General features: G+C 42.4%; 1 protein-coding gene across 3 annotated transcripts in view; it reads left to right on the forward strand.

Annotated features, from left to right (window-relative positions):
• The window catches only part of SNX29 (sorting nexin 29), a 640,705-nt gene that overhangs the window by 482,785 nt on the left and 139,460 nt on the right, over window positions 1-18,460 (forward strand). For all 3 annotated transcript variants that reach the window (XM_053556354.1, XM_053556355.1, XM_053556356.1), the window contains exons 17-18: window positions 10,141-10,196; window positions 15,574-15,655. In XM_053556354.1, the coding sequence (XP_053412329.1) occupies window positions 10,141-10,196; window positions 15,574-15,655 (138 nt within the window). The remainder of the gene's footprint in view (window positions 1-10,140; window positions 10,197-15,573; window positions 15,656-18,460) is intronic.

Raw genomic sequence — 18,460 nt, forward strand, 5'->3', positions numbered from 1 at the left:
TGCTGGTGGGACTGCAAACTAGTACAACCTTTCTGGAAGGAAGTATGGAGAAACCTCAAAGCACTCAAGCTAGACCTCCCATTCGATCCTGCAATCCCATTACTGGGCATCTACCCAGAAGGAAAAAAATCCTTTTATCATAAGGACACTTGTACTAGACTGTTTATTGCAGCTCAATTTACAATCGCCAAAATGTGGAAACAGCCTAAATGCCCACCAACCCAGGAATGGATTAACAAGCTGTGGTATATGTATACCATGGAATACTATTCAGCCATTAAAAAAAATGGAGACTTTACATCCTTCGTATTAACCTGGATGGAAGTGGAAGACATTATTCTTAGTAAAGCATCACAAGAATGGAGAAGCATGAATCCTATGTACTCAATCTTGATATGAGGACAATTAATGACAATTAAGGTTATGGGGGGGGGAAGCAGAAAGAGAGAGGGAGGGAGTGGGGTGGGGCCTTAGTGTGTGTCACACTTTATGGGGGCAGGACATGATTGCAAGAGGGACTTTACCTAGCAATTGCAATCAGTGTAACTGGCTTATTGTACCCTCAATGAATCCCCAACAATAAAAAAAAAAAGAAAAAAAAAAAAAAAAAAAAAAAGAAATTGTTTACTGCAAAAAAAAAAAAAAAATACCTTCTGGGGGTGCCCAGTTGGGTGGTTCCCTTGAAGTCAGCAGCTCTTTGCTAACCTGATCAGACACAGTATCCCACCTACACCAAGTAGAGAGGAAAGACAAAAATGCTATAAATCAAACCAAAACAAGCAAACAGAAAACTTTATGGTATAATACTGGGTGAAAAACCAAATAATAGTGGTAGAAACACTAGCAAAAATGAAGTTCTAGTTATTAAAAAAAGCAGCAATGGGAAATTATTATTAAACTAGAGAAATTGGCAAGAAAAAAGATCTGTACGGAAAAGGTTGAAATTAAAAAAACAAAACAACATCAACAACATCAAAATAAACAAAAAAAAACAACCAAACAAAACAAAAAAAAAAACCCAAAAACAAAGCAGTATGTATATGTTGTTGAATATTATCTGGGCAACACATGGTCTTCTGGGGTATGAGATGGCAATCACAGTTCTGATATAACTGGAGGCTGCTGATTTCTCAAACCCGAGCAGGTAGACACCCTAAATCTCTCTTCAACCCCTTTAAAAGGCACTTTGAACTTGTAAACTTGCTGAGCAGAAGCTTTCCCAGGAAAGTGCTTGTTGCTGGAAACACTGCTGAAGTGGCTATCCACTTATCCAGTGTGCCAAAACTGGTCTCACTCTGCCCCTGAGGATTAGGGTTGCAAGGCGGCTCAGGCCCCACCCTTAGGCTACTCAGTCGCTAGGTTACCAGCTCCCACCCGGATTCCAGCTCTGCGACCCTGAGGGCAGAGCTTGCCAGGGCTGATCACTCACAATGGCTCCCTGTGGCCCACAGCCTAACACTATTAGCTCCGTCTGGCTCAGCGGCTCAGACTGGGACCCTAGACAGTGCCCAAAGTTCTCCGCACTCCCGCTCAGGCTCTCCCCAAGTCAGTTCAACTGAGTGCCAAGTCCAAAGACACCAAAACATTTCACAGGTAAGGCCTTTCTGGTTTGCAGTCTCGCTGGTACTGAACTTACAGTTGCGGGCGTTTTAGACCTATTAAACACACGCGACCACTTGCCTTTTTCCACTGTTTTAGTCCTCCTTTTGGGGTCCAGAAGTCTCTTGCTGACTCCCTGTATCCTCACAGGGGTGATGATAGGCAGATCCCACCAGCCAGAGATGCCTGGAGTCCTATCTCCCCAGACTCACGGTGCCCAGATGTAAGGAGGCTGTTACTTGGCCGCCATCTTGCTCTGTCTCCCTTCAACTATTTCTTTTCTCAGAGTTTCATAGTTCTCTTTATATAGATCTTTCACATTCTTTGTTAGGTAAATTCCCAGATATTTCATCTTCTTTGACACTATTGTAAAGGGAATAGAGTCCTTGATTGTTTTTTCACCTTGACTATTGTTGCTATATATAAAGGCAACAGATTTGTGACTATTGATTATGTGTCCTGAGATGCTGCTGTATTCCTTGATCACTTCTAGGCATTTTTTAGTTGAGTCCCTGGTGTTTTCCAGACATACAATCATATCATCTGTGAAGAGTGACAGTTTGATCTCCTGTGATACTATTTGGATACCTTTAAAGAGGAACTAGTACCTATATTACTTAACCTTTTATTAGGTTGCCTTCTTTTGCCTGGGTGTGATGGCTAAGACTTCCATTACAGTGTTAAAAAGCAGTGGAGACAATGGGCAACCTTGCCTGGTTCCTGATCTGAGTGGAAATGATTTCAATTTTACTGCATTTAACACATTATTGGCTGTGTGTTAGCTGTGGATGGCCTTTATCAGTTTAAGAAATCTTCCTTCTAAACCTGGTTTCTTAAGTGTTCTGATCAAGAAAGAATGCTGGATATTATCAATAGTGTTTTCTGCGTCAATTGAGAGAATCATATGGTCTTTGTTTTTTATTTTGTTTATGTGATACATTATATTTATAGATTTACATATATTGAACCATCCTTGGGACCCTGGGATGAAACCCACCTGGTCGTGATGTATAATTTGGTTGATGTGTTGCTGGATTGTGTTTGCTAGGATCGTATTGAATATTTTTGCATAAATATTCATTAGAGATATTGGTCTATAATTTTCTTTTCTTGTTGCGTCTTTTCCTGTTTTGGGTATTGGGTTGATATTTGCTTCATAGGATTTGTTGGGTAGTATTCCTTCTGTTTCTATGTTTTGGAAAAGGTTAAGTAATATAGGTACTAGTTCCTCTTTAAAGGTTTGGTAGAATTCTGATGTGAAGCCGTCTGGTCCTGGGCTTTTCTTTTGGGAGAGATTTCTTATAGTTGATCTTATTCCAGAACTTGATATAGGCTTGTTCAACATTTCCACTTCCTTCTTGATAAGTCTATGAAGGTGGTGTGTTGGTCTATTTCCTTCAGATTTTCATACTTCTCAGAATAGAGTTTTTTGTAATATTCATTGAGGATTTTTGGAATTTCTGAGGAGTCTCTTGTTATTTGGCCTTTATCATTTGTGATTGATGAAATTGGGGATTTTAATCCTTTGTTTCTGTTTAGGTTAGCCAAAGGTTTATCTATTTTATTGACCTTTTCAGAAAACCAACTTTTTGATTGATCTGTTGTATAATTCTTTTGTTTTCAGTTTCATTTAATTCTGCTCTAATTTTAGTTATTTCTTTTCTTCTGCTGGGTTCGGGATTGGAATGTTCTTCCATTTCCAGTTGCTTTAGATGTACCATTAAATTGTTGACTTCCTCTCTTTCCGTTCTTTTGAGGAAGGCTTGCAATGTTATAAATTTCCCTCTTAGGACTGCCTTTGTGGTATCCCAGAGGTTCTGGTAATTCATGTCTTCATTGTCGTTTTGTTCCAAAAATTTGGTAATTTTCTTCTTAATCTCATCTAGGACCCAGCTATCATACAGCATGAGGTTGGTTAGTTTCCATGTTTTTGTATGTGTATGTAGATTCCTGTTATTACTGAGTTCAACTTTTATTCCATGATGGTCCGAGAAAATACAAGGAATAATTTCCATTCTTTTAAATTTACTGAGGTTAGACTTGTGACCTAAGATGTGATCAATTTTGGAGGGTGTTCCATGGGTAATGAGAAGAATCTGTATTCAGTTTTGTTAGGATGAAATATTCTGTAGACGTCTGTTAAATCTGAGTGTTGAATTGTTAGGTTTAATTCTAAAATTTCTTTGCTTAGCTTTTTATTGTAGGATGTATCCAACACTGCCAAGGGGTGTTAAAATCTCCAGCTATTATGGTGCTGTAGGAAATCAAGTTGCTCATGTCTGTTACAGTCTCTCCTATAAATTGAAGCTCCTTGTTGTTGGCTGCGTAAATGTTAATAATTGAAATCTCATTGAGTGTTACCCATAACAAATATGAAGTGACCATCCTTATCTTTCCTTACTTTTATTGTTTGAAATCCTATTGTATTTGCAAATAAAATTGTAACATCTGTTTTTTCTGATTTCCATTTGCCTAAAATATAGATGACCATCCCTTCGCCCTGAGTTTATATTTATCTTTTAAGGTAAGATGAGATTCTTGTATACTGCGGATATCTGGCCTGAGTTTCTGTATCCAGTCAGCCAACCTGTGCCTTTTTAGAGGACAATTTAAGAGAGTATTGATATACCTGGTAGTACTTTGGATATCAAGTTTTTCAAAGGTCCAGTGGACATTTTTAATCCTTTTACCACAGTGGACGTTGGAGTTTGATCAAAACTTTCGGATTGAGTTTACTTTGGAGTTAAGAGGATTGTGCTGGTCATTATGGAGGGATAGGTCTGAGAATATCCTGGAGAGCTGGTTTAGTTATGGCACATTTCTTCAACATGTGAATGTCATTAAAGTATTTAATTTCTCCGTCATAAATGAAACTTAGTTTAGCTGGATACAGGATCCTAGTTTGAAAGTTATTTTGTTTTAGGAGGTTAAAAGTCGATGACCATCCTCTTCTATCTTGAAAAGTTTCATCAGAGAGATCTGCAGTCATTCTAATATTCTTCCCTTTGTAGTTTATGGTTTTTTCTATGTCTGGCTGCTTGCAGAATTTTCTCCTTCATATTAATTTTAGCTAAGTTAATTATAATGTGTATAGGGGATATTTTATTTGCATTGAGTCATGCTTGGGTTCTAAAACTGTCTGCTATCTGGATTTTAGAATCTCTTGCCATGTTTTGGAAGTTCTCGTCAATTATCTCTTGGAGTAGAGCAGCTGCCCCCCCCCTTTTTTTCTGGGTTATTTTTTTTAATTCAGAGGGAGGGGGATTGGTGTGCATCTGGCCATTTCGAAGCAACCTCTTCTCCTTCAGGTATTCCTATAAGGTGAATGTTTACTCTTTTGGAGTGGTCCCATAATTCTCTCAGGGAATGGTCCATTTTTGCTCTCCACTTCTCTTCCTCTTTGATTATTTGGATGCCTTCATAAGCTTTGTCTTCAATGTCACAGATCCTTTCTTTTGCCTGCTTCATTCTGTTACTGAGGGATTCTACTGTATTTCTCAGATCTTTGAGGGCTGAAAGTTCTTGCCTCAATGTGTGAAAATCTTTGGTGATTTTTTTCTTTGAATTCATTGAATTCTTGAGATAAGAATTACTCCTTGAAATTCTAATTCCATTTTTACCTCCATTCTGTTGATCTTATTTGCCATCCAAATTCTGAACTCAATTTCTGACATCTTAGCCATTTGTTTATGAAGGATCATCTGGTATGTGTGTTTTGTCATTCCTTGGTGGAGTTGATCTACTTTAATTATTCATGTTCCCAGGGTTTTTCTGCTGATTCCATCCCATCATTATTTTTCACGGTTTAGCTAGATGGGCAGGTAAGGTGAAATTGGATTGGGGGCTCCTGGAGTTGTGGTTTACCAGCCATTTGGATCCTGGACTTGTGACTATAGCTTTTCCCCTACAGCTTTGCAAAGGACCTGTACAGTATCACAGTCTGAGGCTCTGGGGACCTGCTTTGTGTGGTGGAGTTAGATTGCTCTGTCTTGTATACAGTTGGTCTTTGTCCGATGCTAGTGGATCAGTGACTCTGGGTTGGAGTCTCAGCTGTGGAGATATATAAACAACTAAGACACCCTGCCCCCTGTGGATAAGAACTGGAAGAGATAAATCAACCCTTTCTGTTACTACACAACCAGGGTACCATCCAAGAGGGTCCTTAGGTGATTGGCCCGGGTTAGGAGTTGCAAACCAATTGACCCAGTCAGTACCAACTCCCAAGTGGGAGAGTTTGAACGGTCTCCAGCAGCTTGATAGCAGATGTCTACGGGCTGCTTAGCTGTGGCTTGCTCTGGTGCTTTGTGGAGTCAGAAAGGCCCACCAAGTAGCTGAGTTGGACCAGGGGGCTGATGTCTCTTTCCCCACCTTGCACCTCTTTCATGCCCCGTCACTGGTAACCCCATGGGGCTGTGGTCCTGCTCTTTCCAATAAGCAGATGTGCCTGGGCTTTGCACCTGCCAGAGTCAAAGGGAAGTCAATGCCTTCTTGGCCCAGCCACCACTCTCTGCCACCAGTTGGCTAGGGGTTCAGGTACTCAATGGCAACTGGAGAGTGTTCACCCGAACTCAGTCCAAACCTGAGGATATCAAGTCAGCAAATTATTTTCCCCCTCAGCCACTATGTCTTTGCCCCAGCTGTTCTGCAGCACTGGTATCCCTAGATGGCGATATCTGGCTTCCTCTGGCAATCCTCAGAGTTGGGGAAGTGTCTCTTCAAGATTAGAACCCGGTGGGATTGCTCTCCTGTTGCTGAATCTTCATGCGAGGTGTCCCTGCACAGCTCCCAGGTGGCTCCCACAGACAGGGAGGTGGCTGTAGCAGCAGCTCCAGCAGCAGGGTGGAGCACACAGTGCACGCTTCTGGTAGGGTGGAGCACCTGGAGGCTCCAGCAGGGTGGTGCATGTGGTTCCCGGCTCTGGCAGGGCGGGCATGCGGGAAGGACATGAGGCACTGGCAGGGTGGGTGCAGGGTGCTCGGTTCCAGCATGGCAGGCATGCTGCTCACAAGCCTCCTCCCACAACTGGTTTGCACTTTTGCAGAGCCAAGCCCAACAGCCTCCTCCCCCTTTGTCTGCACTACTGCTGGGCTCACTGTTACAGTGCATCTTTTCTACCATAGCCTTTGCAGTGCCCAGACCTGGCAATGAACTGCAGACATTCTGGTGTCTGTAGGGGTTAGGCTTCTGGACCATCAGGCGATGGGGGAAGTGTGGACTGGAAGTTCAAAATGGCAGGGAAAATGTTAGTTCAACTTTCATGTCTGGCAAGAGAGTGCTTAGGGTCACAGCAGGGTCCTTCTGGAGAAGTAGTCCCCACTTCCTGCAACTCTCTCCTGTGGTGTGAGACAAGAGGTCCTCAGTTGATCCGTTGCCTGTAGAAAACCTACGGCAAGCAAGCAAAAACAAACCAACTCTCTTGGGGGAGGGGATGGACACTTTTCCTGTGGGATGAGTTTTGTACTTGAAATTTGCTTTCTTGGAGTCGCAGCTTGTCTCAGTGGAGGTGAAGTGCAGTTATCACTCTTCTCACTCTTGGCTTGCAGTCTTCAGCTTCAGCTATGTACTTTCTGGTCATAATCCTTCCCTCTGGATGGGAGCTTCTGTGGAAAGCTGGCTCCAGTTGGCCATCTTGCCCTTCCTCCCAAAAGCACATTTAAGTTAAATTGTTTTAAGCAATTGAAAGATGCTTTAAAAAAATATTACACAGAGATAGAAAACAAAAAACAAGTCTCTTTCCTCCATCTCACTCCTACTCTGTCATTAATGATAGCCATTATTATTATTTTTTTAGTTTTTTTTTTTTTTTTTAATTGTTGGGGATTCTTTGAGAGTACAATAAGCCAGGTTACACTGATTGCATTTGTTAGGTAAAGTCCCTCAGAACTTTTATTTATTTTATTATTTTATATATATTTTTTAATTTTTTATTTGCTTATTTATTTTTTCAGGACAGAGTCTCACTGTCACCTTGGGTACAGTGCCGTGGCATCATAGCTCACAGCAGCCTCAAACTCTTGGGCTTAAGCAATCCTCTTGCCTCAGCCTCCCTATTAGCTGAGAGTACAGGTGCCCACCATAGTGCCCAGCTAGTTTTTCTATTTTAAGTACATATGGGGTCTCACTCTTGGTCAGGCTGGTCTGAAACTCTTGAACTCAAGCAATCTACCCACCTCAGCCTCCCAGAGTGCTAAGACATGGGTTTGAGGCACTGGGTCCAACTTATTTTTTTGACAGAGGCTCACTCTGTTGCTCTGGCTAGAGTGTCATGGCATCATCATAGCTCACAGCAACCTCAGACTTGGGCTCAAGTGATCCTCTTCTGTTAGCCTCTCTCGTAGCTGGGACTACAGGTGCCTGCCTCCATGCCCAGCATTTTTTTTTTTTTTTAAGTTGAGACAGAGTCTGACTCTTACCCAGGTTGGTGCCAAACTCATAAGCCCTACTTCAGCCTCCCAGAGTACAGGCATGAGCCACCACACCTGTAACCTAGCTATCTCATATGGATGTGCCATCATGCCTTTATAGCGAGACCTTTGGTTGTTTGTAGGTTTTGTTTTTTTTTTCATTTCTGTAAGTAACGGAAAGAGGAATGATTTGTGATATAAACCTTGGTTGGTGTCTTCAGTTGTTCCCTCTCGATAAATTTTGACAGTGGACTCATGGCCCACACAGTGTGGAAGATTTTAAGGGCCTAGGTAGGTGCGTGCAGCCACAAGGCTTTCTAATGTACCATCTCTCCTCTCAGCTGCCCATAGCTAAATGATGGCTGCCATAGCAACAGAGTCAACACCAACCTCAGCCCAGTGAGTTCCTGAACCAATGAAGCTTTAGGCCCTAGGATTCTGAAGTTTTTTCAAGTGGCAAGGCAGGTTCCTCCTCGGTTTGAGGGAGTCTTCATAGTGTCTTCTTCAGAACTTCTGCTGCCTGGCACCAGATGGAGCCAGGTTTAATTGCTTAGCTCCAGACACCTGTAAAGAACTCATCAGGGTTATTCTCGCTCTGGACTGCCACACATGGGAGGAGAGGCACCCCTTGGGTTGGCAGGGCAGATCCTGTGTCTCGTGTCAAGGATAATAGAACACACAGCTTTTCCTTCTTGATAATTGCTGTATTATTGTCATGGTACATTGTCAGTTATTGAGATATTTCTATATGCCAGGCTTTGTTCTGCATACTGTATAGATATTAACACATTTTATCTTCTGGTTTCCCCATTTTACAGGTGACAGCAGTGCGACACACAGAAGTGACTTGCTCATGGCCACACAGTCAGGAATTGCAGGGATGGGATTTGATCCTGAGCTTCATGGACCCAGGCTTCATAACCCCTGCATTCTCTTGTGCCCAAAGCCAGAAACCCCTGTTTCTTTAAAGAGAGCCTTCTAGAGTCTTCCAACACTCTGTGCAGCCAGAACTTCTGGAAGTCTTGCATTTTTTGTTCACCTTTTGGTCAGCTTTTCTTCTGTTTACTGAGGGTTTGTAGCAGAAAAGCTTTTGAAGTTGGACAGAGCTACTTCCTAAGTAAGCTTGGGCAAGTTATACAACCTCCCCAAGCCTTAGTGTCCACATCTGTAAAGTGGAGAAAATCCTGCTGACCCTGAGGGTTACTGTGAAGGCTGTAGATTATCTGAAAGCTCTGAGGGGTAAAAGGTGTGAGATCAGTAGTGTGTCTCTTTCTGCCCGCATCCTTCCCTGTTCTGCTTGATCCTCTTAGTCTTGATCTTCATAGTTAGAATTCCAGCCCATTCAGTTTCTACCAGATCAAAAAAGGAAGCTCATTCCCTGGGTATGAGAATAACATCAACATTTATTGAGCATCCACCACTGCTGGGCATTTTGCTGTCTGTTTCACATAATTGCAAATCCTTGCAACAATCTGAGAATCGATTTTCCTATCTGAGGGGGAGCAGAGGGTGGGAGGGTGGGAGGCTACTAGATGCTTACTGGCCCTCACGCTCACCTCCATGTGGTGCAGCATCCCTAAGCAGTGTGGGGGTGAGGGGGCATCACGTATGCCATTAGTTTCTCTCTCTTAATCATCGTCTCTTGTAGCCCTTCTGAGTGAGAAGGCTGAGCCACGTTCTGCCACCTAAAACTGTTGATACATTATGAGGGGGAAAGATGGAGTCCTTCTGGGGGTAGACATTGGTCTTTCTTGTTTATGTACTGGGTGTGCTTGTGTGCGTGATGTTCATCACAAGGACAAAGATGTTTTTTCCATTGTGCATTTGATATGTGGTGTCTGAGATCCTAATTAGGCCTTTATAGCTCCTAAATTACATGCTTTTACATGCCTGTGATTATCTCAATAGGATTAACCGTCCTTTTTCCGTAAAGATAATTGAGCTCTCTCATGGACGCATATTTTTATTACTGCAACATAGTCTCCAGCCATTCCTCCACAAAATCTCCTATTGTTTTCTAGTAACTACTTTTTATCAGGAAATATTCGGGGATCATTGAGAGGCAGAATTCTTCCTTGATTATGCAAACCTGGATAACCGTTAATGTATTTTGTCTCCCCTCTACTCCTGACGGCAGGTGCCTGGAGATTTGAGCCAAACATCTGAAGACCAGAGTTTGTCGGATTTTGAAATGTAAGTCCATGGTGTTTGCTCATGAGGGGTCCTTAAGAAATAGGACTGTGCTGTTGGCTTGTGTCCGGGAAGACCACAGAGGAATACAGAAGTCATTGTGAGCATGGGGGTTGAGCTCCCGCAACCCACCTCTGGCCTGCAGACATGTTTTCTAGCCTTCCTTTTTTTGTCTAACATTTAAAAGTCAAAAGATACCATGTAAAAATTTAAATTTTTTTCTTTTTCTTCTTCTTCTTCTTTTTTTTTTTGAGACAGAGCCTCAAGCTGTCACTCTGGGTAGAGTGCTGTGGCATCACAGCTCACAGCAACCTCAAACTCCTGGGCTTCAGTGATTCTCTTGCCTCAGCCTCCCAAGTAGCTAGGACCACAGGCGCCTGCCACAATGCCTGTCTATTTTTTTATTGTAATTGTCATTGTTGTTTGGCAGGTCCGGGCTGGATTCGAACCTGCCAGCTCTGGTGTATGTGGCTGGCACCTTAGCCACTTGAGCCACAGGCGCCAAGCTGTCTTTTTCTTTTTTTATAATTAGATACCAGACTGCTGTAAGACCATAATCCACTAGAGCTGAGTAGTAGCTGCCCCTTCACACAAGGCATGTGCTCCTCAGGTTACTGTGGTCCCCACTTGTCTCCAGTGCCCTACTCTGGCCCATTCTGTGTGACCCCTGGGTTATTGGAAACAACAGTAGTCGGTGCATTGGCCTGATGTTTGTTTGGATTAGATTATTAGATTCTATTGGTGCCTCTGCCCATAACCCTAAAGGAAGTTAGTTGGGCACCTGATTCTTTTCATTCTGGTTGCCTTCGTTTTTGGACAAATAATCCCTTTAGGCTGGTGAAGAAAGTGGGGTAAGTCCTGGGTTAAAGGCCAGGCAGAACCTCTTTCTCTCATTCAGTGTGGTGAGTGGAAGAAGTGTCAGCTTCTCTAAGAGAAGGGCTCACCCAGGAGAAGCCACTCCTGGAGACAGAAGGAGGGAAGGCACTGGGGAGAGTGTTTTAGAGATAGGCCCACTGTGTGGAAAGTTTAGGCTCCAGTCAAGCCCCCTAACTTCACTTACCCTGAGTTTCCTCATTTATGGGCTTGTGGGCAGGGCAGTGCAGTGTGCAGCAGCTGCTAGGATGGCAGCCTGTTAGAGAGCAATAGTGAAGAGAATCTGGAAGAGAAGTGAGAGCTGTGGAAGGGAACCTCAGAGGCAAGTGAGGTGGGAGGGACTCACTGTTAAACCAAGAATTTACCAAGCACCTGCTGTGAGCAAGTAACCTGCCAGGTCTTCAGTGGAGATGGTGAATAAGCCACAGTCCCTGCCCTCAAGGCCTTTGCATGGTCTAGGACACATCCTGTCTTCCCAGAGATTTGGATCTTTCTCCTGCCAGTTTTCTCATCCACACTAAAGCCAGAGGGAAGCAATGGCACCATTGCCTTCTCTCAAGATGGAGTCTGAAATCTTTTATGGAGCTTACAAAGAATTCCCTTACTGACCTCTCCTGTCCCTGCACACCAGCCGCCATGACCAGTTCCACTCCTCTAACTGCTTGGTCTTCCCTGTTCAGGATTGATTGTTTATTTATCCAACTCACACATACACTCCATTCCCTCCATAGTAGGCACTCTTACAACTCACTCATTCTTTATATCAACCATATCAGAGATGACATATTCAAGCCAGGATTTAGACCGTGCAGTGCTGATCTGGACTCTGTGCTCGTCACAAATATTAGTTCCCCCACCTGAAACACCTTTCCTATCCTCAACCTCTTCTCCCCAACTTGGACAACTTTTGATATTCCCCAAAGCCTGGTCCAAATACTTCTTCCACAAAGAAACCTTCTCAGATAGCCTAGACTAGGGGTCCTCAAACTGTGGCCCGCGGGCCACATGAGGCAGTATGATTGTATTTGTTCCCGTTTTGTTTTTTTACTTCAAAATAAGATATGTGCAGTATGCATAGGAATTTGTTCATAGTTTTTTTTTTTTTTTTTTAACTATAGTCTGGCCCTCCAATGGTCTGAGGGACAGTGAATTGGCCCCATTTAAAAAGTTTGAGAACACATGGCCTAGACCAAGGCAGGCCTGTCTGGCATTTACTTTCCTTGGATCTAGGTGTTCCTTGGTGGCATTTAAAACAATGTTACTCAAATGATTTCTGTGAAACAAGTCTAAGCTTATATGCACCTAACAACAAAGCCCTAAAACAGATTATGTAAAAATTGACAGAAATAAGAGAAGTAAATAATTCTACAATAATAGTTGGAGACTTCAACTAAATTTCAATATTGGATAGAATAACTAGATCATAAGGAAATAGAATACAATAAACCAATTAGACATAACAGACATATATAAAACATTCCACCAAATAGCAGCAGAATATACATTCTTAAGTGCACATGAAACACTCTCCAGTATAGATCATTTGATAGGCCACAAAACAAGTCTCAATAAATTTTTAAAAACTGAAATCATACAAAGTATCTTTCATGACCACAGTGAAATAATTTTTATAGAGATGTATCTCTCTCCCCTGTTAAACTTCATGTTCCATGAAGAAAGAGGCTGTGTCTACTTTCTTTATTGTCCTATCTCTACTACCTAGAATAGTGGGTGGTATGTAGGTTCTCAAAAAATACTTGTTTAATGAACAAACAAAAGAATAAAAAAATGAGCAAGCATTTGGGAAGGAAAGGGTCATGTAAACAATCATTTTTTTTAATGTTATTTTTGCAAGGAGGGTCTCATTCTCTTGCCTATATTGGAGCACAGTGATGCCATCATAGCTCACTGCAACCTTGAACTTCTAGGCTCAATGACCCTCCTGTCTCAGCCTCCCAAGTAGCTAGGACTACAGGTACATATCACTATGCCCAGCTAATTTCTAAGAAATTTTTTGGATCTTTTTATGTTGCCCAGGTTGGTATCAACTTCCTGTCCTCAAATGATCCTCCCATCTCAGCCTGCCAAAGTTCTGGGATTATAGGCATGAACCACTGCACCTAGCTATAAACAATCTATTTTGGTAAATGTTCAGTGTGGTAAATGTACTAAAGGGAGCAATACCTAACTCAGTCTCAGGTAAACTCACTATAGCCCTGGGAGGTTGTCTGGTCCTCACCAATCCCGGAAAGTTAGTAAAAAGAATGTTAATTGTACTTGTGTCCTCCCCGTCCCCTGTTGACAGAGGAATGAAAGGGCCATGCTGTTGGCACTAGTATGGTGCCAGGGACCTTTATAGGAATAATGTCATTGAACATATAAGCCAGTTTGGTGGCTCAGAATTGCAGTTTGTTACTGTCTGGGGAAGTGACCAATAGGGCTTGTGTTACCCCTTGAACGAGGTCACCACCTTGGCTCAGAACTTAGAAGAAATGCTGCTTCTGAGGAGAACCAATACCTCAGGTTATTTATTTGCCTTATGAAGAGAAAATTGTCTTTAATCTAGAGCTGTGTTTTTCACCTTTTCTTATCTCACAATATACTTGAACCTATAGTTAAACTACCATGGCACACTTAAATTATGTTGACCAAAAAATGGACAACAAGAAAAGATGTACTTACTATGCTTTTAACTTCTTTCAAAAATACTTTAATTAATTAATGATCTTTAAAATTTTTTGTGGCATATTTAAGATTCTCTCACTGGTTGAAAATCACTGCTCTAGAGGTTGTGAGAACATTGAGTCATGGAATCTTCCATCATTGGCATCTTAAATTGTGTCCCGGGCACAGGAAGCTGGCTAATTTTTATGAGCTGCTCTTAGAGAGAAGAAGGGCTGAGGAAAAATCATTTAGCTCTGGAGCAGCTCTTCAGTAGAGGCAAAGTCTGGGACCTTCCAGAATTGCACAGCACTACTATGATAACTATTATGGTTGATCTTGATGTTTTAGCGGCAATCAACTTATTAGCTCTGTGTGATTTGAACCTAGCCAGGTGGCAATGTGATGGGTATGTGTGTGTGTACCTGGTGCCTCAGAGTTAAGTTTAAAGTCATCACAATCACATAAGGCAAAGCAGTCATAGAACCAAAATAACCCTTAAAGTTACCTTAAATAGGATTAAATGAGTTAATACAGATAAAACCATGGAGCCCATACATTGTAGATACTCATGAAATTATGTTGTATTTGAATTTAAATTTGCTTTATTAGCTTTACTTACTGTGTTCTTGGCAGTGCAGAAGCTTTTTAGTTTGATCAGATCCCAGTAATGTATTTTTGGTATTGCTTCACTTGCCCTGTGGGTCTTCCTCACAAAGTTTTCTCCCAGACTAATTTCTTCAAGTATTTCTCCTGCATTCTTTCCAAGAATCTTTATGGTTTCATGTCCTAGGTTTAAGTCTTTTATCCAGTGAGAGTCAATTTTTGTTAGAGGTAAAAAAAAAAAAAATCAGCACATTGTACCCCCCATATGCATGAATGTATTCATGACCTATGTGTATTTGACTTAATAAAAAACAATTTGCTTTATTAGGTCCATGCACACTGTGTTTTTGGACATTTTGAAAGAGTGTTATTTGTGCCTGACATCCTGGTTTTGCAATTTATTTTTTCCTGTTGTCCTTCCCTCCTCCGAACCTAAATACCTATCACTGTCATAGCTGTGGGTACGGATCTCCTGAGCTCTTTTGTGGAGTCTGATATTAAAATGGGTGTCAGGGTCTAAAGTCAGCATAGTGGCCAGGTGTGGTGACTCACACCTATAATCCCAGCACTCTGGGAGGCTGAGGTGGGTGGATTGCCTGAACTCAGGAGTTTGAGATCAGCCTGAGCAAGACTGAGACCCCATCTCTAAAAATAGCCGGGTACTGTGGTGGGCACCTGTAGTCCCAACTACTTGGGAGGCTGAGGCAAGAGGATCTCTTGAGCCCAGAAGTTTGAGGTTGCTGTGACCTATCACACCCTGGCACTCTACCCAAGGTGACAAAGCGAGACTCTGATTCAAAAATGAATGAACAAAGTCAGTATAGTGAGGAGGTAGTGTGTCTCTTCTGGGTGCCCCAGAAATTCTGTAGCATCATTTCACGTGACCTCCCATAATAGCTTTTTGGGGGCTTCCAGTTTTCATTCTCTTTTTAGATGTGGAGACTAAGGTTCAGATAAATTATAGGCCAATGTCAGTAAGAACTGAAGGGCAGCTTTTTCTCATCCAGAGTTCAAATTGCATATGCACATATATGTGTGTCTGTTCATACATAGGCATAAATAGACAAATGTGTGAATTTATGTGGGCTGAATGATAAGACTTCAGCGTGTCCTTTAGCTTTCTCTCAGCCATGATGTATGTTGTCATAAATTGCTTGTGCATAGTGCCTCTCAGAGGAGAGAACTGTTTCTTGTTTTTGTTAAGTTAAAGTGACTGTGATCATCTCTTTCATTTGGTCAGATCAAACCGGGCGCTCATCAACGTCTGGATCCCTTCAGTGTTTCTTCGGGGTAAAGCAGCAAATGCATTCCACGTGTACCAGGTAAGTGCCTGGTCTTCTGCTGGGCACCACAGCTGGGGTGGAAGGACACCCAGTTATATGCACAGTGCTTTGCCTCTTGGTGGTAGAGCATGGTAGTTAGGAGGCCATGGTTCACCAAAGACCAGTATTTTGGCTTCCCAGATGCCCTGGAAACGTGGTCTGTGGTCTTCATTCACACAGGCTTCATTCACACAGGAATAGGATAGAGCTTCCTCATGCCAGTTGGGTCTATCAGTGTGGCTGCTGCAGGACCTTAGCTCCCGCTGCTTGAGCAGAAATGGGGATTTACTGGCTTGTGTTGCAACTGCAAAGTCCCCAGGGAGGTCAGGCCTCAGGCACAACTATAGCTGAGGTCAAGAGTGTGCTGCTGTCTGCTTTTTCTACCTTCTGGCCAGCTGTCTGTGGGTTGATGGGTTTCAGCAGAGTCCTGGGCCATGTCTCACTGGTCAGCCTTGTACTGGGTGATGGGCTTCTGTGACTAGTCCATTTTGACTCAGGACCACCGCTGGGGTGAGAGTGACCTCACCCAGCCCCAGTTCTGAGAGTGAAGAAAGGAAGGTCCCCAAGTGAAAACCACGTGACTCTTCCCTAAAGAAAGAACAATGGATACATGATAAGCAAAGACTGCAGATATCTCTGTGTGTTAGGGTCAGAGATGGCCACTGCCAGCTGGACTGCAGGACCTCTGTCAGCTTTGGAGGTGACTTTGCCCAGCCAATGAGACCTCAGTTTCCCCTCTTCTCTTTGGTTGTCTGGTGTCTCTTTCAACTCCACCTTCTTATCCCCTTTTTTTTCCTTCTTTCTCTTTCTCTCTCGTGCCATGGACTCTGAGTTCCAGGCTTTCATGTTCACTTGTTCTGGAACTGCTTTATTTTTAGCACCTACCCATAGCTATTCCCCGTGTCTCCTGTCCTCATATGTCAAAATAATTGTCATTAAGTTCTGTTTTTGTTCCTGTGAACTCTGTGGAGACCCTTGAGTTTGTTATCACTTTTCTAAGTAGGGAATTAACCCACTGAGGAAGGCTTCTTGGCTATTGAGGTATTTTCCCCAGAGAGTTGGATGGTTTAAGAAAAAAAAAAAGGACACTGGACTTGAATGTAGGAGCCCTGGTTTAAATCCCGTGACCTTAGGGAAATCTTAGTTTCCTCATTTGTAATGCAGAAATAATCTTGTAAAACTGTTTTGAGATTGGAAATACATGGTATACTGTAGACACTCCACATTTATTTCTTGCTTTCCCAAGTGATCACCGTGTTTGGGCTTGTGATATGTGCATGTTACTTAACATTTTATAGGCAGTTGAACTTGAATTTGGTATGAGAAGGTTTCGGTGCACGTTCAGCTGGGAAACAGCAGCATTTTACTACATGTTGGGAGAATCTGAATGTTCATCATGCTTCCAGCTCTGGTTTAAAAAGAGAATTAGATATGACGGATTTTCACATATTTTCTTCTCTTTCTTTCTCTTTTTATCCCAAGTGGAAAAAAACAAAACAAAACAAAAACCAACGCTGTTATTTGAGTGTCCTTCAGGTCTGCTTTGTGGTCATCAGAAATCTGGGAGGTGCTGCCTGGATATGAAAAAGTGAAGCAGACTCTTTATTTTAGAGCAAATTAAAATGTGATATCACTGGAGAGCTTTTCTTGACCTTTCAGTTCTGACTTTCCCATCCTCACCCATGAAGAGACTTGGCAATTTTTAGCTTTGAGAGTCAGCCACAAGGCAGACCTAGCAAATATGCTGTTGCCTGGGAGATTGTTGCCACAGTGGTCACCGTGGCGTTAGAGCCACTCTCTCACCGTCCTTCATGGTGTGAGAGCTTTCTGAATGTGATCCTGGATTCAGGAAGCCATGGGCCTGGTGGCTTCCACACCATCGGGAACGACCTCCTCCCATGTCTCTGAACTCTTTTCTGTCTTAACCTTGGGTGCTGTGACTGTGTACTTCTTAGCCAGCAGTGCTCCTGGTCAGGGCCGCCACAGCAAAGTCTGAGCAAGTGTTTGGAAGCATTTAGAAAGACTCTGTTACAGTGGTTTTTATATAAATGATATTGGATAAAAGGTGACTCACTTAAAATACTGGTACCATTGGACAGTATTTCTTTTAGATTCCAAAAATAACCAGAATGTTATTTTAATTTCCCAAAAGATTTCAGACAACTTCTAGAGAAATGTATGGAAAAGAATGATGAAAGTAGTAAAAAATGTCAAACTAAGACTTTAAAAAGAAAAAGTGGAAACCATATAAGTTTATCATGAGGTTCTACACAGTTGTTCTCAAGTGTGAATTTCCTGTGAGCTTCCTGGCAAACATTGTGAAAATGGAAATGGGGTTATTTGGATAATTCCATTGCTAATGACAGAATTCCTCAAAAGAAACGTTAAGAGAAATTTCCACACAGGGCTTTAGAACAATAATGAAGGATATTGTAAGCAATCCTCCACTATATCACTATCAGGTTTTGTAAGATCCGCCTCTAAGAAAGCCAAGGCCATAATCCCAAAGTGAACATGAATTTATCTGGAGAGCCAGGGCATGTAACTTTCGTAACAGAGCTGTGCTGTCCAATACCACAGCCACTAGCCTTCTGTGGCACTTCAGATTTTAATTAATTGAAATGGAATGAAATGAAAGCTCTGGCTTCTCAGTCATGTCAGCCACGTTATAGGTGCTTTAATAGCCACATATGCCTGGTGGACTGGGCATTGCAGGTGGAGAGTGTCTCTGCCAGCACAAAAGGTTACCTGGCAGCGCTTCTCTGGAGCAGAGTCTCCCTGAGTGCAGGACAGCAGGGTGATTGT

The sequence above is a fragment of the Nycticebus coucang genome, chromosome 12 (assembly GCF_027406575.1).
Source record: "Nycticebus coucang isolate mNycCou1 chromosome 12, mNycCou1.pri, whole genome shotgun sequence".
NCBI lineage: Eukaryota > Metazoa > Chordata > Mammalia > Primates > Lorisidae > Nycticebus > Nycticebus coucang.